The sequence below is a fragment of the Lepisosteus platostomus genome, chromosome 20 (assembly GCF_059453375.1).
Source record: "Lepisosteus platostomus isolate fLepPlt1 chromosome 20, fLepPlt1.hap1, whole genome shotgun sequence".
In the NCBI taxonomy this organism is placed as follows: Eukaryota; Metazoa; Chordata; class Actinopteri; order Semionotiformes; family Lepisosteidae; genus Lepisosteus; species Lepisosteus platostomus.
In genome coordinates, this window is record NC_142630.1 from 14,130,596 (window position 1) to 14,150,135 (window position 19,540).

At 46.0% G+C, this 19,540-nt stretch overlaps 2 protein-coding genes across 3 annotated transcripts; one reads left to right on the plus strand and one right to left on the minus strand.

The window, feature by feature from the left end:
* Positions 1–1,602: 1,602 nt before the first annotated feature.
* Positions 1,603–6,685, minus strand: thap11 (THAP domain containing 11). The gene has a single exon (XM_088613565.1). The coding sequence runs from the start codon at positions 6,562–6,564 to the stop codon at positions 5,734–5,736; it is 831 nt and encodes a 276-aa protein (XP_088469691.1). The 5' UTR covers positions 6,565–6,685; the 3' UTR covers positions 1,603–5,733.
* cenpt (centromere protein T) lies at positions 6,418–19,259 on the plus strand. Of its 2 annotated transcripts, none has more exons than XM_088613549.1 (14): positions 6,418–6,550; positions 8,346–8,457; positions 9,725–9,839; positions 10,583–10,727; positions 11,004–11,097; positions 11,377–11,513; positions 11,859–11,925; positions 12,196–12,344; positions 13,063–14,187; positions 14,674–15,273; positions 16,324–16,423; positions 16,781–16,939; positions 17,924–18,028; positions 18,826–19,259. In XM_088613549.1, exons 2-14 carry the CDS (start codon positions 8,357–8,359, stop codon positions 18,947–18,949), a joined length of 3,021 nt encoding a protein of 1,006 aa, XP_088469675.1. In that variant the 5' UTR covers positions 6,418–6,550; positions 8,346–8,356; the 3' UTR covers positions 18,950–19,259. The 2 variants fall into 2 exon arrangements, with proteins under 2 accessions (XP_088469675.1, XP_088469674.1); XM_088613548.1 differs by lacking the exon at positions 6,418–6,550 and adding an exon at positions 7,413–7,948.
* The last annotated feature ends 281 nt before the right edge of the window (positions 19,260–19,540 follow it).

The following is a 19,540-nucleotide window of genomic DNA, read 5'->3' on the forward strand; positions in this document are numbered from 1 at the left end:
TCGATCAAAGGACACTGTGTCCCCAGTCACCATTCTGGGGCAGATGATAGGGATTAGAGGAAAAAGGGACACCTACTGGTCTCCGAGCACCACTTACAGCAGCAACATGGTTCTCCCTGATGGTCTCCCATCCCAGTGCTGACCAGAGGTTGCACTGCTGCGGGTCATCCAGCTAGAGCTCCTGGGAAGGCCCGGCAGCCTGCTCAAGATGACCTGCAGCGAGTCGGAAGCCGAGCTTGGGACCGGATTCAGCCCTTTACCTTAACCACTGATCCACACAGTCCCACTGTGCACCGAGTCACCTGTCCCCTGTGGCTCTAAGGATTTCTCCTCAAAACCCCCATGAATTCCCCATATTTGTTCAGCTCTTTCCCTCCCAAAGAGTTTTACATATAGGAGGGGACCTACCTCACCCTTCTTTCCCAGTTATTCTTTGCAACACGACTGAGCACCAGGGATTTACCAGTCATTCATTGTGTCATACTGCAAGGACTACAATCAGAAAAGAACAGGTGCTCACCTGCTTCAAAGGGGTCACCTACTGTGCCTATTGTTAAATACCCCCAATGACTTTTAAATAACACCAAAGACACACTGAAATTTTGAAAATTAATATGAAATCTGACTCATTCCTAAGACTGCCAATGTTTAAATTATATAGACACAATGGGCCCTTGTAGAATATTATAGGGTAGAGAGGTTTGAAGCTCAGCGTATGGAAAACCTACCATCATCCCATGTTCACTCCAATCAGAACAGTCAGTTAAAAAATTACCTTAAGGACTTTTTAACTACTGTAGACACTATTTTCTTAAGGCCCTTTACAGTTGATTTCTCAAAACATTCTTCATTAAAGGCACAGTTAACTGTAAAACACGCAGGAGTCAGATTAGGAGTGCCAATTAATAAGGTAATTACATAATTTAACGAGGACAATTTCAACTGGAACAAAAGCAAGAACACACCAGGCCTTCAAAGGAGCCAAGTCTGTGATGCAAGATCTCGGCGTATCCTGCAAACTTTCACATCCAGGTGCCAGTTTAATAACTGCAATCAGCCCCCTTACATAAGATTTTCTTATCAGCTGTACTTGCACAGTTCTTACTTATTAGGTTGGTTCTGACTGCCAAAGGCTTTTTGTGTGTTAAAAAATAGCAATACCTTCTGTAATGGCATATGACTAATATGCAGCCGAGAATTCTGGGAAAGAACTAACAGCTGTCAATTGTACCCCCCAGTGGTCACCCAGCTCTTTAAAGGAAAAAAGAATTACCAGTAAAAAAAAAAGTTCTCTGTTTCAGCATAGGCAAGCGATTTCCACACATATCTGAGAAGGGCGAAGGAGACCTGAAATCACACTATTTGCATTCAATTTATATTCATTTTCCTTGTCACCATACTAGTTCATTAATAAATGAAATACAGTCTGACAAACTCTGATCCCCTGCATCACTTCCCACAGTTTTAAGCAGGAAATTCCACACAAAGTTCCCGATGTCTCCACATCCCGGTGTTAAAAACAGTCTGCCCCCTGCTGGATGGAGAGAGATTAAAGATGCAGAAAAACTTCCCACTTAGGTGATGGACACATGCAATCACAAATGACCGGGTCAGGAGTTTTTTTATTAATAAAAGAAAGAAAAACAGTTTCGCTGAAAGCAAAAGTGTCCTGTTTACATCTTTGTACATTATGCACCCTTTTCATGTTTGCTGTTTTTTGAATACACTAAAATGTGTAGGATGTTCCGCTGAAGGTTGAGTATTCCCTATGGCGCAGGTTTGATTGAAGAGTCTGACCACTCGGTGCCTTGCTTCAACCCACCATACAGATTCTGTCAAACAATTCCAACCCAACACAGCAATGTCCTCCGAATATCCCGCTGGTATTTTTCCCTTCTTCCAGTAAACCTGTGCGATAGTGTCCCCCTAGACCTCCACAACACACCTGCAAGCTCAAGTGAAATATGCATAGCCATCACTACAAAGTGAATCTCTTTAATCTTGGCTACCAGAACTGTGCAGCTGAACCCAACCCCAGTACAACCAGGCCCTCTCCACTGTCACAGGTGCACGAGACCTGCAATTCACCACGCCGCCAGCAGGGACAGCGATGAACAAGAGCCTCGACAGTGTCGCAGGGCAAACCACTGCACTGAAACCTTAAGGCACTCAATGGTTCTGAAGCCCCTGACCTCTACAGTCTCTCTTTGAATCTGTGAAGAGCCCACTTCCACAACAAACAACGATGACAGAGTGAAGATTCTCCACTGCCTGCACCCCATTCTCATCCTATGGACACTGAAGGTACAGCGTATGAAACCACATTCAGGATTCCTAAGTCCCTATTATACATTATACATGAAGATGTGCGAACAGAATTTACAGGAGGTAACCCCAGATCTTTGAGTATAAAAGCAGTGACAGAATAATGAAATAAACTTCAGAACTGCTTTGTATCTGATTCAACAGTGCATCTGAGGCTGAGCACCAGTTCTCTCACCAGCTTCTTTACCACTAAAGCCAGGAAAGACACCATTTCATACTCTGTGATCCAAACGAATGCAGAACAGACCCTGGTAACACACTGAACGCACAGTACCCTTACTGTTGTCAACAACTAGACATCTAGACAGCCATTTATCTTGTACCTCCAAAACCCCCCCCCCATCATCCCCAAACACAAATACACTTTCACACAGACATACAAAGATACACCGGCTTTCCACATTCAGGTTTTAAGCTTTTTAAGGCTGACATCAAGACAAACTATGTCAAAACATAAGGTACCCAGTACTGAAAGAAACGTGTATTAATGTGTGGCAATAATTCCTTCCTTACATGTTTTGGATTTACAACGGCACAACCTATCCAGAAGACAAACATTTTGAAACACAAACTCGTACAAAGTAACACTGAATTCATGATGAAACACTGAATAACATTTAAAACACGGTAGCTATATCTTTTTCAAGACGCTAAACGCGTTGCTAGTCAGCGGACGCTCGCCAAAACGAAGGCTGACCAAAAAGCGTGGTCCGTTTTTATTTACACGACGAGGGGTACGTAACTGAGGTACGATGAAGTCCGAGAAGCCCCCCCTGTCACTGGTGCGAAACCGACTGGTCTCTGGCAGCAGGGCAGTGGGGGGAGCAGGCTTTGCTAACTATTTCGGTAAGGCTACAAGCCCCTCACCACTCCAAACCAGCCCAGTACAGCAGCTGCACTGGAGGACGTCAAGCTGTCCGCAGAGAGGAAGACAAACATACAGCCCCACCCCCAGCTGTCTCACAACAAGTGTTGCCATCCAATTCTGTTCAACCCTCACCAGGGGTGGCAAACTCACTTCCCGGAGTTTCATCCACCCAGGCTCTCAGTGGCACAGCTAATTATTTAATTAACAGCGCAGCTGCTAATATTTCTAACCAGGCTTGGAAGTGTTTTAAGGGCAACTGTGCTTTCACCTTAGTGCATCCTACAGGCAATCGGCTGTCGCTTTAAGAACAATCTTTTACATGTCTACTTACAAAATTAGGATAATTGTTTAATTGACTAAACAGGAGACAGTAGCCACCCCCCCCAGGACTAGAGATGGGCCACACACAGACCTAAATGCTACCAACTGTGAAAGACAGGAGTGGCTCTTTCACTCCTCTCTCACCCTCTGTACTTACACACCTTGGACCAGGGGCCTGCGCAGATGGACAAGGACCCAGGCTGAAACCCGTCCCTGGTGTTATCACGTCGAGAGCACGTTTTCAAAAAGCAACGCTTGCTCTGCTGCAGGGGTGACAATATAGGTACACACCCCAAATGCCGTTTCCAGTACTTTCGGTTATCCTTATCCAAACCAGGGATTCTTTCCAATCTGCACCTCCTACCCCATCCCCTCCACAAACAGTGTCTTCGAACAGTACAGATTCATCCGAACTCCTGCCCGGATTCGGCTTGCGAATTGTAGCTCAGTTCGATTTGCAAAAATGCAAAGACGCTTCTAATTCTGGAAGCCTATCACAGATCACGACTGTTTTTTTAACACAAATCTCTACAACGCACACACACTCAGGAGGGCAGCGTTACCAAAGTACACAGTGCGTAACATTTTGAGGAAGTGTAAAATAGACACTTTTGTTGACCAAACTCATCTTTCTTGTAGATGACAGCTAAACCTTACAGATTTTATTATTGCCCACCTGCTCCTTTCACTACCAAAGTCCTACAATGGTTCAACACACAAGGATTTCCCCCCCCACAAACTGTGATTACCAAACTACAGGAAAATAAGATCACAGACTATAGCTCCTACTCTTAAAAACAGTTGGATGAGGTTTGTAACTGAGCAACAGAACTATTAGCACTCAAGACAAGAGAGCAGTTCAGGATTTTAGCAGTGGTACTTGACTTTGTTATTACATATACCTACTGTAAATGGGAGAACAATCAGTCCTTGTAATGAAACTAAACTTTACGCATTCAAAAATGAACCGAGCTTACTTTTTGTTAGCAGTTATTTTATCAGGGGTAGCCGGGCCCCTGGTTCTGCAGAGCCACAGTGCAACAGGGTTTATGGGTCACCCTTCAACCTGTGGTTCCTAAATGTTTGGAACAATTTTGTTCTGACCATTTAAGCGGGGGGGTCTGTCAGATGAAGTAGGTCACAGGTCATTTGAAATTAAAAATATCTTGTAGCTCTCAAGGATCAAGGCTGTCCAGTCCTGATTTAAATGAACTGATGGATTGACTACATTGATCAGAACAACTCACGTCTAGTATTTACACATTGGTGATTAAAGGGTGACCTCAAACACTTGCTGGATTGTGGATCTTCACCACCCATGCATATTCAACGTTTTTGGGGGGACATTAAAATCGTGCCGTTTGAAAGACACGGGGGGGATTAATTTACCTTTGTATAAAAAGTGAAAACATTCTCACCAAAAGCCGCATTTAGACCACATCTTATCAGTCACGCATTAGTGCAATTGCGAAGGCTACTAAACCACTTCTTGAGAAAGGAATAAAACTTTGAAATGTATATGATGGCTACACAACTAGCCTCTCGACATGAGTACCACCCATCACCACTCAAAATATTAGGCCAATCCGTGGTCTAAGAACGACTGGACTCGACTACACGCTAGGCACATCATTTAATTAATGCTCCACGTCTTGTGAAAGACAGCAAAATGTTAACAGACAAAAAAAAAACACAGAACGAGTCGATATTTCGGCGCAAGCACGGCTCCCTCCTGTGTGATTATGCGTGCTTTACCGCACCCCCGAATCTCTCTGCGTGTCTCCCAGTTCGCTTATCTGCCTTGAGAAAACTCGTAAGCTTTTCAGTTCGCGTCTTATTAAAGAGCCTCTTGTTTCTCCGGATTACGATGAGATAAAGCGTCTAACCTAGAAGCGTGTAAACGAAGCGATCGGCTGTTTCGATGGAGTCAGGTGATCTGCTGCGCTCATGCTTACTACTGTCCTTCAAACGCGTTACACCTATTTAACATTAGCAAAGAACTTTTTTAAAAAGAAAAAAAAATGTAAAGTATTTTTCAGCTATGAAAATTTTTTTGTACAAAAAGGTTCACTCAACTTTTTTTTTTCATTTTTGGGGGATCCCTTATAAAAGAAGGTATGTTTTTTTGTTTTCCCATAAAAGTTTGTGTTCTGTTTGTTATTTCAACGCGTGTTCGTCGTTTTGGTTTCTTTCTCTCCTTCAGTCTCGATGCAGGCGTTTTACATGCCGTGTTTCTTTCGTATCACCGCCATGGAGAGCATCCTGTCCCTGTCTCTCACTTCTTCCCGGAGTTTCGCCTCGGTGATTTTCAGCTGTCGGATCGTGGACTTCATCTCCTTCATTTTGACCTCCATCAGCGCTATGATGTCCCTCTGCTCGTTCAGTTTCTTCAGCAGCTCCGCGGACGTGGTGCCGGACGACAGCGAGTACGAGTGGTCGGTCGCCCCGAGGGTGGCGAGCTCTCCCTTGGACAGCTGGTGGGCGGCTGGAGCGGCGGCAGGCAGCGGGTGGTCGCAGCCCGTCTGGGCTAAGGAGCTGGCCGCGACCACGGCGACGCACGACCCGTCGGCTTGCACGGTCAGGTCAATGGGCTTCACCTCCAGCGAGAGCGGCTCCCGCCGCCCCGCCTCGCCGGCGCTCTCGGCGCTGCAGCTGCTGACTTCCTCGGAGGCGAAGGCGCCCAGGGCGCAGGACGCGGAGGTCGCATCGACGTTGGCAGCGACCGCGGCGACGACAGCGGGGTACGCGGCGGCGGACACCTTCTTGTTCCTGCCTCTCCGGGTCTTCCTCTCGTTGACGCCCCGCAGCGGGAACAGGGTCGGCACCCGAATGCTGTAGGTCTTCCTGCCGCCGGGGAAGTGGATGCTGCACACCCGGTGGCCGGTGGTGGGCTGGAAGGTGCTGAAGCAGCCGCTCACCCCGGCCCGGGAGATGTTCTTCAGCCAAATCTCTCTCTGCACGGGATCCTTGGGGAAGGTGTAGAATCTCAGCTCCCGATCCCGGTGCGAGTTGTTGTAGCAGCCGGGGACGCAGCAGGTGAATCCAGGCATGCTTATTTGGAAGCCTAGCCAATATTTGTGTAATCCTCCCAAAGTTTTTTCTCGGATTTTAGTTTTGTTTTGCTCCTCCGCGCGCTGTTATCGAGCCCAGCAGCTCCAGAGCGGAACTACAGATCCCACAATGCTAACTACTTCCTGTTTTGCTGCCGAGAGCACTTGGCGATTGAAAGAAGTGGGTTTTTTTTTTTGGAGTGGGGGCGGACGCTTTTTTGGGTTTTTTTCGTCGTTATTGAAAAAACATAAATTCACCGTTCGTTAAAAGAAGCTCTGTTTTAAGTAATGATAACATAAACTAATGCGAAGCTATCGAGAAAACGCGTGCGCTCTCTCGTTTATTCCCTTCAAAATGCACTTGACAGGTTGAAAGGACAAAGCAATTAAAGATGTAAAAAAAATTGTTTAAAAATGGACGAAGAGCTATAAAGTTGTCAAGCTGTCATTATATTGAAGTGAAATTACAGGCAGGGGTATCCAACCGAATTAACCTAATCACGCTTGACAGGCCGCCTGTTGCAGTAAAAGTCTCAGGATGAAATCAGGTTTTCTCGACGTTGAAAGTCAGCAGCCAGGATCGTGGAAACACCATTGAAAATACTGAAGTATTTTGAGATAAATCAAAGAAATCGAACACTTTTAACTGCGTTGTTAAAAAGCGAGGTGGTGGAACATTCTGTTTCGCCGAAACTTTCTCACTGAAAAATACTTGTTTATGGAGCTAATAAGCATTTATAACAATTGATCAGGTAAACAATATTATGCGGTTTGATAAAAAAGACGAGCTTTTATGGTTATTAAAATGCTAAAGACAGCTTTAGACAGCTAAAGAAACTGTTTACACGGATCCCCTAATAAGTTAAAAGAAGGAAAACAGAAACAATTCAACTTCACGGACTGAATTTTGAACCTAAAAATCGTTAGTCCCCCAGAATATCATGAAATGACAAAGACCAATGGATATATAGTTTACATTTTTTATTAATTCTGGTTTGAACTGTAAAATGAAAAACATTCCTGAATGTTTATGAGGAATTGATGATAGGCATGATACATCATGATGATACATCATGCAGAATCTATCTCGACATTGCTGCCCAAAACTACAATTCCCACCATGCTTTTCATCGAGCGTGGGGCGATGGCTAACTTCCGCTGGCGAGCTATCGCGGGGATAGATTTGAATAAACCGGCGGGAGTACAAATGCGAGCTGCAACAGAATTCAAAATAAACTTTTAGCTGACGAACGAATTAATGCACATATATAATAGGCGTAATATATTTCAAATTGTAACGAAGGTAAAGATATATCAAATGGTTGACGCGCACCGTAAAATCTGCTGTTTTTAAATCGGGAGCTGCGCAGTATTTTAAAATAAGGTGAGTATTTTACAGTATTTTGAATACAGTATTCTGTGCTCATTTCAAACGATTAGTTTTATGTCATCCATTAAATAGTTTTTTATAAGAAATCATGAATATCTACTTACAAATCTTCCGGCTTTGTGCATGAAGAAATGTATGAATATGTAAACGTACCGGACGTTGTATAGCTCTATTATTGTGCCATATTGCTTTAGATGCCAATAAAAAAAACGAATAGAAGGTTATTGTTAACTTACAGTGTGTAATATTTTGTATTATCGTTGTAGTACAACACGTTCTTGCTTTTTTTCCCACTAAGCGACTTGCTTGCTTTTGTCTGCTCGAGTTTTTCTTCCTTGCTGTCCGTCTGGTGTTGTTTCTGAAGGTATCTGTGCGTTTTTGCTTCCCTCAGGCAGGCTCGCCATGGATACCCCGGAGGCTGACCTCACCACTCGGACGCTGCTGAAGAAGGTCCTGCGCACAGAGCCCACCCGGTCTCCTGTCCGCTCCCAGGCCACAAGCAGGTAATAATAATAATAATTGCTTACGCTTCTATAGCGCTTTTCTGGACACTCCACTCAAAGCACTTTACAGGTAATGGGGACCCCTCCACCACCACCAGTGTGCAGCCCCACCTGGGTGATGTGATGGCAGCCACAGTGCTCCAATTTGCTCACCACACATCAGCTATCAGTGGGGAGGAGAGCAGAGTGATGAAGCCAGCTCAGAGATGGGGATTATTTGGAGGCTGTGATTAAGGCCAGGGAGAAATTTGGCCAGGACGCTGGGGTAACACCCCCACTCTTTTTGAGAAACACCCTGGGATTTATAATGACCACAGAGAGTCGGGACCTCGGTTTTATGCCTCATCTGAAGGACGGCACTTTTTACAGTATATTGTCCCCGTTGCTATACAGGCCCATTAGGACCCACATGGACCGCAGGGTGAGCGCCCCCTGCTGGTCCCACCAACACCTCTTCCAGCAGCGACCTCACTTTTCCCCAGGGGGTCTCTTATCCAGGTACTGACCAGGCTCACACCTGCTGACCTTCAGTGGGTTGCCAGTTGTGAGTTGCAGGGTGATATGGCCGCTGTTAACGTGAAATACAGATTCAGCGCCGCCACCATGAGCGTATGATGTCAGGTCAGTTTTATTTTTTTTTTAAACAAAGTTCCCAGCTCAGTACTCTTTAGATGAGGTGGCCAGTGGTACCGGTTTGCTGTGACTTGAGGATCTGTCCTCTGTGCTGTTCCATCCATCCATTTCCTAACCTCTCCTACCAGTTCAGGGTCACAGGGGAGCTGGAGCCGATCCTGGCCAGCAGTGGGCACAAGGCGGGGGACAGCCTAGAGAGGACGCCTGTCCGTTGCAGGGCAAGCACAGACACCAAATCACGCACACTCGCGCTAGGTCCGGTTTTCCCAGAAGCCAATTAACCTACCAGTCTGTCTCTGGACTGTGGAAGGAAACGGGAGCATGCAAACTACACACAGACAGCACCCCAGGAACTGAACCCAGGGCCCCAGTGCTGTGAGGCAGAAACACTAACCACTGCACCACTGTGTTGCCTCTGTACGGTTCCCAAGACAGGAAAGTAGTGTTTTAAACCTGCAGCGATGTCTCCCTCATGAATTGAGCCTCAGCATTTATTGCATGAGATCATCCACCCAGGGGAAGCCCAGCAGTGCAGGGGAATGCTTCCCCAGGGCCCTGCAGTGTCTTTCTCCAGTCAAACGCCCAGAGTGGTCAAGCGCTTTTTAAAGGGTTGTCTTTTCTATCCTGTTTTCAGTGCCGATCCCCTGTCCTTCGGGACCAGGAGGAGTGCCAGACTGCGGAAGAGCGACGCTGGTGGCTCCACCCCACGCTTGGCTCTGCGAAACAAGCTCAGGAGAAGCCTCCACGAGGTGACGGTTAAAACTGTGCAGCACTGTTCAGAACGAGAAGGTTTGCTGTCCAGCGGGTGTTTCATAGTGAATCAAAATTGTGTTCACACCGGTCCTGGTCCTTGATTTAACCAGATGAGGCATTTACAGTGTTCTCAGAAGAGGAGGTGTTTACAGGAAGAGGAGAGCGATCCTACTCGGCAGGGCAATCAGAGCACTGTACCTTGCTCAGGGGTGCCGCAGTAGTGTTGTATTAGGGATACACACCCAAACCTCCCTGTTTTGGAGTCCAGCATGACTTGAGGCCATCACTAGGCCATCAGTGTGGTGTAGTGGTCAAGATTCTGGGCTCTAAGCAGGAAGGTTGTGGGTTTAAACCCCACGTGAGACGCTGCTGTTGGGGGGATTCTGCTTTAGAGGGGTTCTGTCATAATTCCCATGGATGGTTTCTTCACACACTGGCTCCTCAGCCAAGCACATATTCACCCGAATCGTTCCAGTAACATAGCCAGCTGTATTAATGGTGCTTATGTAAGTCACTTTGGATAACAGTGTCAGGCAAATAATTGAGTAGCTGTAGTAGACTTCATAGGTGTCTAACCTATTTATTTGAAGTAATACAATTTAAATTGACTAATTTATTACAGGTGTGAATATTCAGATATTAGTAGCCGAAGTGATAGCTTAATCATTGCAACCTCAAAATCCCATCCACAGTGTTTTACACTAGTTGTTGTCAAATTAATTCCTTTCTGTTTTTCCAGAATGTTACTAAAGGATCTACCCAGTCCCACAGAAAGAGACCGCCGGCTGTGCACACCCATGAGCTCAGCCCTGTGATGCTGCCAGGCCATGACTCTCTGGGTGATATAACACCCCGAGTTTTGCTCAGGAAGATCATTCAAACTGGTACATCCCGTCACCCACACCAGAGCTACCCACCTGCTTCCAAAGAGAAGAAATAAGCTGCACGCTGAATACCAGTTAAACCTCCGTTTATGGCAAATTCTCCAGTGGCAGTGTTTTCAGTATATTTTCTGATAAACTAAACTATGTGTTTTGCAGGGCAGTTGTAATATTTGTAGTTTCATATCAAAGCTTTGCAATATTACATGTGAATTGGGCTTGATCTCTTGCGCTGTGGGAGCAATAAAGAAGGAAACCTCTTGCGTTTCTCTGCTGCAGAGCCGGAGGTGTCTTTGCTGGTTCCTGACAGACCTGTGAGAGGTGACCATGAGCCCCAGGCCAGCGAGGAGAGCCTGGGCAGCAACAGGCCCAGGTACGGCAGTGGCATTGTTCCGCATCAGTCAGCAGGGGGGTTTAAAACTAAGAACGTAAGGATCCGAGAGTGGCTACTAATCCGAGGAGACCTTTGGGTTGCTAAAGGAAACCAGGGTATCCTCTGTAACAGCTCGTTCCATAGTCCCACGGCTTATTTGGACCTCCCAAAATGTGCACTTGCTTTCTTCTGAGCGTTTCGTTTTTGCCGTTTTCGTTTTCTCCAGATCCATGTCGGATTTTCTGTTTCTGAGTAATACCCCCCTTTTCCTTTCCACAGCACTGGCACGTCAAACCTGAGCCTGCCAGACTTCGCCACCGTTAACCTCACGGCAGACGTCAAGGGGATCAGTAGGAACAGGCCGAAGAGGAAAGTCAGCGTCTCTGCGTTTGAGAGGAATATGGACCATGCCGAAGGTGGGCATGGTGGGAAACGAGCAAAAGGGGGTAATGTCATGGGAGGAGTATATAGTAAAGATTAGAAGAAATGTTAGAAATGCAAATTGATGTTTGTTTGAAGCTGTTTTTGCTTTTGTGCCTTGTATGTTCTAAAGAAATGCCTGTTAATTTGATTGAAAGGTTCAGATTTTCCGCTCACTGCTGAAAAGTGCTCCTTGGTGTTGTAAATTAGACACATTGTAAGTGCCAGAAGAACATGCAAACATGAAAATCTTTTATGCAGTCACTAAAGCAGCTATGTTGCATAGGACCAATAGGCAAACAAGAATCTGATTTTTTTCCTTTGTCTATTTTGTCTTCTAGATAATGTCGAAGCTCAGCATTCCAATACAACAGAAGACCTCTCATTGCTGTCTGCAGGTCCCACAAGGTAGTGTGTCAGAGATCTGCTCTGAAGTCTAACAGAGCACTACGAGCTGTGTGATTTAGAGTGCTGTCCTGTCATCAAGTTTCTCTGATTACAGCACACTGTCTTTCCTGCCAGCTCACTTTTATGGTAAAGCCAGCATGTGACTGGAGCTTGCACCTCCTTGGTGTTCTAGTATTTCCGACAGTGGGCAGTAAACTAAGAACACTTTTTTCTTTTCGAATCCACACCGGTGGGCTCAGCTCCTCACCATGTCGCGTGGCCTCTCCGCAGTTCCTTCAATCTGTCCCTGAAGACGCCTCACGTGGAGCTGCTCACAGGCAGGCAGGGGATGCAGAGGAAGGCCGTGAAGCGGAAGGCCATCAGCGTGGAGGCCTTTGAGGAAGGGGCTCGCAATTACCTGGAAAAGAAACGCGGAGCAGGTGAGGCAAGGCTCTCAAAGCTCGGGGTTTGCCGCTGGTCGCTGAGATGTGGCCCTTTGCTTCTCTCCGGTCTTAACCTCCCCCTCTCCACTTCGCCCCGTCCTGTGTTTCTGTTAGAACGAAAGACCCTGTTCTTCAAACGTGTTACTCTGAGCGTGGGGTCTGTGCACCTGTTCGGCGTGTCTTAATGGAATTGCCCTACAGGAAGTGCAAGGGTCTGCTCTAACAGATTTAAAATACCGCTGTGTTAAAAGACAGCCCCCCTAGAACCGCAATTCCCAATCCTTTATGATGCAGCCCAAGATGTGGGGTGGGGTTGAGAAGCCATTTTCAGACAAACAGACAGAACGAGAATATAGGAACTGTGCTTTTAAAGATCGAGGTGAACTTTCAGATGTGGTTTTAACTTGATTGACATGGTTTTGGCATAGTTCAAGTAGGGAGCTGCGTCACCATGCGTAGGGTGCAAAGGAACAAGTGAAGAAGAAGAAGAGCCACAGCCGAAACGTGTTTCTTCTCTTTTCAGCATGGAATAAACCTTTACTTGCTCCATGGTTTTGGCATGATTGCTTCAGGTTTGATTAACAGACCTTCTAGGGCACATTAGTTCTTTTTCTGTTATTAACTCTGCATGTTTTTTTACAATGGGGAAACAAACATTTTGAAACCCCTGTGCTCCTTCCCAGCCCACTAAGTCTTTTCCACGTCTCTCCCGCAGATACTGGGAAGGGCTCTGACAGTCTGTGTAAGGCGCTGAGTGAGACGGGCGCGCTGGAGAAATTCACGCTGGGACTTAGCGCGTCGACGATGCCAGACATCACGGAAATCATGATGAATAACACAGAGCTGTACGCGCAGCCCAAGTCCTCGAGGGGCGGCCCCCCCGACTCCGCCTCCCTCCTGTCAGAGCACAGAAATGACGCCAGTCTCGCGCAAGGCCAGCAGCCAGCGGAATTGGAAAGGCATGGAGAGCAGAGTTTGGAAGAGGTCCAGGCAGGGGAAGGAGCAGAAGATGAGGAAGAGGAGGAAGCTGGAGCTGAGAAGACAGGTGTGAAGACCCCAGAGAGCAGACTGCAGGAGGAGGAGGAGGAGATGGCGCAGGAGGAAGAGGAGGAAGCTGAATCGGAGAAGACAGGTGTGAAGACCCCAAAGAGCAGACTGCATGAGGACGAGGAGATGGAGGAAGAGGAGGAAGCCGAATCAGAGAAGACGGGTGTGAAGACCCCAAAGAGCAGACTGCATGAGGACGAGGAGATGGAGGAAGAGGAGGAAGCCGAATCAGAGAAGACAGGTGTGAAGACCCCAAAGAGCAGACTGCATGAGGAAGAGGAGATGGAGGAGGAGGAGGCAGAAGCAGGAAAGACGGGTGTCAAAACCCCAGAGAGCAGACTACGTGAGGAAGAGGAGAGGGCGCAGGAGGAGGAACTGGAAGATGGAGGCGAGATCGGAGACGAACATTCAGATGCTGCGCGATCAGAGGCAGAGCAGGCAGCAGAAGGCCCTGACAGCGAGGCGGAGGGGGGACTGGGTGAGCTGGAAGGCGAGAGCGAAGGCTGGTCAGTAACGGAGGAAAGAGAGAGGGCGAAGGAGGGAGAAGACGATGAAAACGAAGCCGACATGCCAGAGGAGGTGGAGGAGGAAGTAGGTTGGGTGGGGAGTGAGAGCGTGAGTGCAAGGGAGGAGGAGGAGGAAGAGGAGGAGGAGGAGCCACAGCAGCAGACCGAACACGCTGCCCGGAGAGCCACTCGCTCGCAGGCTGGGATCAAGGAGAACGTCTCTGAATCGCTCCATGAAGCAAAGGGCTACAGGAGTGTCGCTGAGGTGCAAGAGCCTGCTGACACAGGTAAGATATGATTCCTACACTGGAATTTCACCGCTGCCTTATTGCTGTAGGAATCCTGGATTTGTTCCTAGCCCTTGGTGCTCCCATATGTACATGTTCTCCCAGTGCACAGTGTTTTTGCTGACGGCTTCTCCCAAACCTGCATGTTATGTTAAATTGGTTATTTCAGATGATCTCTTGGGTTTATTCCTCCTTGAGGGATGCTGCTGGACTCCCTACCTTCTTCTCCTACTGTGCATAGAGTGCCTCCATTTCCGGTCTCCCTTACACCTGTAAAGTGTTAATGAAATATTGACTTTATTATGAACCCAGCCTGGGTGAACTTCACAAAAAGGGGACTTCCTATCTTTCTATTACTTAAGATTGCATGTATCTCACTCCTTTCTCTTGAGTGAGGGAGAGACCAAAGGTTGTCTTTTACAGCAGTAATCGGAGACTTACTGGACATGTCCTTTTTCAGACGCTTATTTGTTTTGTTCATTGCAGAAACCGAGAGTCCTGCAGTTCTGTCTGGCACACTTTCCAGACGCAGAGCATCCAGTCTCGGACAGAAGTCAAAGACCAGGCCAAGTGAGCCTGCTACAGGTTCAGACTCTCCTCTCGGATCTCTAGGAGGATCACCTAAGGCCTTGTCTTCTCCCCCAAGACAGCAGAGAAGGACTCTGGTGGGGGTGGATGAGTCTCGGGGTGCAGTAACGAGGAGTGAGGCTGCGGCAGACTCATCCTCTCCTCTTAGCTCTGCTGGTGGAGCTTCCTGGAGTAAGGGGCTGTCTTCTCCCCTGACAAAGCAAAGCAGTCTAAGCCTGGATGCTGATGTCCCCAACAGTGAAGGAACAGACATGCTGAGGGACCAAGAGGCAAAACATTTGAGCAGCCACCATACAGGAGAGGCCTGGGACAAGGATGATTCTGCCTGTGCCCCAGAGCTGGAGGACTCTGGCCCTCAAAGGGCACCTTTACCAAGCACCTCAGCAGCAGGTGTCTCAAATCATTTAAGGAGGAATGAGGAAGAGCAGGACCTCAGTACACAGTGGACAGAAGTCACAGAGAACAGTATAGATGATGCTGGATCATCTCGAAGTGAAGGTAATTGTAGAGAAAACGGTGGGCAAGGCGAGTTTGTTAGCGAAGTGAGGAGGGGGATCACCTTTATTTTAATCCAAAGCAATAAAGGATGCAGAAATGAACTTCTTACTTTGGGACACTGAGAAAATAAGAACAATGCTCAGTCTGACAAAGACATGCCATACAGGAGCATTTATTGGTTACTGATCGACACGTGCATGTATTTGAGACGGTTTTGAAACGAGTGATTAATGTTAGTACATGCCAAACAATGGTGGCTGTTCACAGAGAGTACTAATGAAAGACGGGCTTTATTATGAACCAAGCCCAGCCTGGTGAGCTGAAGGGCCCTTTGCTCACATGTGTATGCAAAGGTTAAGCTCTGCTGTCAGCCCCAAGTTCCCGTGTTTCTTTTTATGAAGCATCTTTCCAAAAGTATTTTTTGATACCTATTTTTCATTAATAGTAGAAACTGAAGTATTTTTGTCAATAAAACCTAAACAAGAATTTAATTTCTGTATCTGCAGAGGGTATAAAATGTAAAATAAATTATCAATACTCCAAATGAATGGTATGGATATAACTTAATTTATAAGTAGTAATTTCATTTATATATAGAGGATATAAGTAGTGTTTTGTTCTCTTACATTATCTGAAAATCAGTTTTTAATTTTTTCATGTCTTTCATTCACAGCTGAGGAATGTGGCAATAGTGTGGTGGACTATATAGGTATACAATACTTCTAAAACAAGCTGTTGTATTTCCAAGGAGAACTTTGAAACTTCTTACAAACCAGTACAGAACAGTTGTTAAAAACATTAGCAGTTCAGATTCAGTCCTGGGCACACATTATTACAGACCTGAGTGTCGCTGTAATTGGTGTTAAAATAAGGATTGGTCAGCTGCTGAGATGCTGCAGTTGTGTTAGAAGGTGTTGCTTAACCGTCCTCAAGGTGACCCTGGGACCACCTGCGCCTGTACCTGAGAAAATGCTTTTTCAGCACCAACATGTCTTCAGCTAGACCTGTTTTTTTTTCTGATTTTGCGTTGTCTCCTTTTTGTGCACGTAGAATTGACACTGAAAACTCCGGCTTTTCTTCGTGACAAAAAACCTGCGATAACACCAAGTGCCCTCCCAACACCGACCTTTCTCCAAGAAAAAAAACAGAGGTGAGTGACTGCTCTCCAGTCAGAATGAGAAACCGTACTTAATACTTAAATAACAGCTGTAGGACAAGAAGGCAGATGATGCATATAGAAGTTTTGAAAATCTGATCTCTGTATTCTCATTAGAATCTGACAAAGGATCAAATCATTTTACTGCTTTTTCTAGTCTTTCAATCCCGTTTTCTTTCTGAACCATTTCATCCACCACGGTATCGACATTTTGCATTGGATGGGGTCTGTGTAAGGCTCTAAGTTCTTTTACACGCCTTAGCCTTATACAGGAACACATGCTGGTAACCTTGGCTTAGTCGAGGATAAAATGTGGCTTTTAAATCCTATGCACCAACTCTATCTTTCCAGGAAGGTCCCTCCTCCTGCCCAGCTGAAGCCCCCGAGGAAGCCCAGAGCTGCGAAACAGAAAGAGGATCCTAGCCTGCCTAAGGCATACGTCATGTCAGTCTTCTCCCACTTCGCCAAGACCAAGGTGTCCCGCGATGTCTACCCCGTTCTCCAGGAGATGTAAGAGCGGCCATATACTGTACCTCCATTTCTTTATAGTGGTAGGATCTATAATACATTCACTGCCACCTCTGAAGTTTTAGTTATTTGATGGCTGAATATTTATGTGTATCCTGTGGATTTAAGGTATTGGGGAAAACCACTATTTATGGTTAAATATATCCCCACCTTATTTGGAACTGCTGCTTGTTTTAGTAGTCGGCTCTCTTGTAGCAACAGCTCTTCCTGATGGAACGCAGAGCGATCCAGCAGTATCGCACTGTAAGCTCCTTGGTGCCGTAGAGGAGAGTTATGTGCAGACTGGAGTAGTGTCTCGTCTCTCACTGTCATTGCTGTAAGATGTCAAGTGGAATTGCTGGATGCAGGAAAGCCGGGACGGTCCTGGCTGGCGAATCCCAGCCCTGTTCCAGCCAGTACACTGCTGTATCTGTGCACTGCAGCCTGGGCACGCCCAGTGACAGTGGGCTGGTGTTGTGACCCCGACTCAAACGGAGCTCAACTTATGTAAGGAAAGTGAACACCTACCCTGGTCAAGCCAGTCAGGAGCCCCAAAAGCATAGTTAAAGTAAATATATTCCTGGGTAGAGAACAGAGCTCGAAGTAGGTTGGGAATTTTTCATAGATAAGATCACTTTATTGGCTATATACAATTTCTTGTATTAGGAATTTGTCTTTTACGCATACCCCAACTTGCTCTCCATGAGACGCACAGACAGGGAAAGTAGCTTGGGGTCAGAGCGCAGGGTCAGCCATTTATACGGCACCCCTGGAGAAGTTGGGGTTAAGGGCCTTGCTCAGGGGCCCAATGGAGTAGGATTCCTCAGCCAGCCGCAGAATACAAACCGGCAACCTTCCAGCCACAGGCGCAGGTCCTGAGCCACAGAGCCACCACACTGCTCCTTACACTAGTAATGTGTCTCACATGTGGTTTAGGGAAAAGACTGGATTGACTGAAAACCAGTGAGTCAATGTTTTTGTCTGCAGTTTGGATAAGTACTTTGAGCGTCTGGTGGATGACCTGGAAGCATATGCAAATCATGCCAAGAGGAAGACTATTGAAAAGCAGGATGTAGAGCTTCTTCTTAGGAGGTATGTTCACAATTCTGTACAAGTAAATACAGATATAGTCTGTTAGAGCTGTTTTCAGGTTCCTGTCCTGTATAGATGGTGGCTTCCCTGAATTACTATATTACTTACAAGGTTGCAAAAAGACCACCTTGAAGTCTGATCTCCAGTTGTTGCCTGAAAAGGGGATAATGGACCAGGAGGTGGCACGCTTCTGTTTCAGTAATGTAAAACCAGATTCTCAAATGTGACCACTAAACAAGGTTCTAAACACTGTATTGATTGTTCTGTGGGCATTGGAGATCCCTTGACATTCTTGCCAAGTGTAGAAATGCTAACCCCTAGTATCCTAGCTAAATTTCAGTTCAGGCTGACTAATTTTGGCTGCCTGAATTGCCAACTCGGTCTGACTAATGAAATAATGTTTCACTTCTGTTTTATCTGATGTGTACTGAGCTGCTAGCACAGAATGGCTACTGAGCACTACTTGGCGGGGGGGTGAAGCAAGTATCCTCTTATATGTGAGCTTCTTGGGGGGGAAAATTGTCCTGAAAAGCACTTTTTAAATACAACTTATTTTAATTAAAAAAAAAATGGTGATAATTTTGCCATACATTTAGTGATAGAGAAAGAGCAACTGGTGTTTGTGAATATAACTTCTTTTGAAGTAAGTACAATCTGGAAGTGATGGACACAAGAGCCCAACTATGCATCTTAAAACCATTGTCCTCTTTGAAATATGTGAGTTAATCAAATGTTATTAAAGGGAACTGATCTATATTCAGCACAAGCCCAGTTTCTCACCCTTTTCTCTCATGCAGGCAAGGGCTTGTGCCAGACGGTGTGCCTGTGAATGTGCTAATTGAACGTTACCTTCCCATGGAGTACCGGAAGCTGCTGATCCCCGTGGCTACAAGTGGGAATAAGGTTTTTCCAAAGCAGTAAAGGTTTTCTCACCACGTCTTTCTTAATGTGTGTTTTATCACAGGGCACTAGAACATGCTCATTTCTTTCACTGTAACTCTAAACATTACAAGGCTATGCTGGTATTAAAACTGCTCATCATAAAAAGCAGCAGAAGACAAAAGTAGTAACCATTTATTTTTTGGTGTAGTGCTTCCAGATCCCCTAATTAATGCAGATTTTACTGTAACAGCTTTGAGAATTTATGCAACATTTCCTCTTATTGTGCTGTTTTTAAGTGTTTGTGAAGTTTCTCCTTTTCCTGTACAAATAAAGGTTTGTTCAAATTAAATTAATATATTCTTTAAACTGAATGTCTGCTAAATACATATTAGAGGTCTTATACAAGCAGTTTCTGCAGATAAATAAGCCTTCCTCAGCTATTAAGAAGCGCTGAGTGGTGCATCAGCACATTGAGCCCACGCCCCTGTAGTGACGATCTGCAGCTGCTGACTGATTGTTGGGGGAGGTAAGCAATGCTGCCCAGCCGAAGAGGCTGCACAGAAATGAGTGTTTTACAGAATGTAATAAAATTCTACCCAAACATTACTTGTCAGGAATCATTATAAATAA

Excerpts from the sequence above, each read along its gene's own strand:
- thap11 (XM_088613565.1), bottom strand. The coding sequence starts at position 6,564 with ATGCCTGGATTCACCTGCTGCGTCCCCGGCTGCTACAACAACTCGCAC.
- cenpt (XM_088613549.1), top strand. The coding sequence starts at position 8,357 with ATGGATACCCCGGAGGCTGACCTCACCACTCGGACGCTGCTGAAGAAG. Across the intron at positions 11,514-11,858 it reads GAATATGGACCATGCCGAAG|ATAATGTCGAAGCTCAGCAT; the intron begins GTGGGCATGGTG and ends TTTGTCTTCTAG. Across the intron at positions 15,274-16,323 it reads TGGATCATCTCGAAGTGAAG|AATTGACACTGAAAACTCCG; the intron begins GTAATTGTAGAG and ends TTGTGCACGTAG.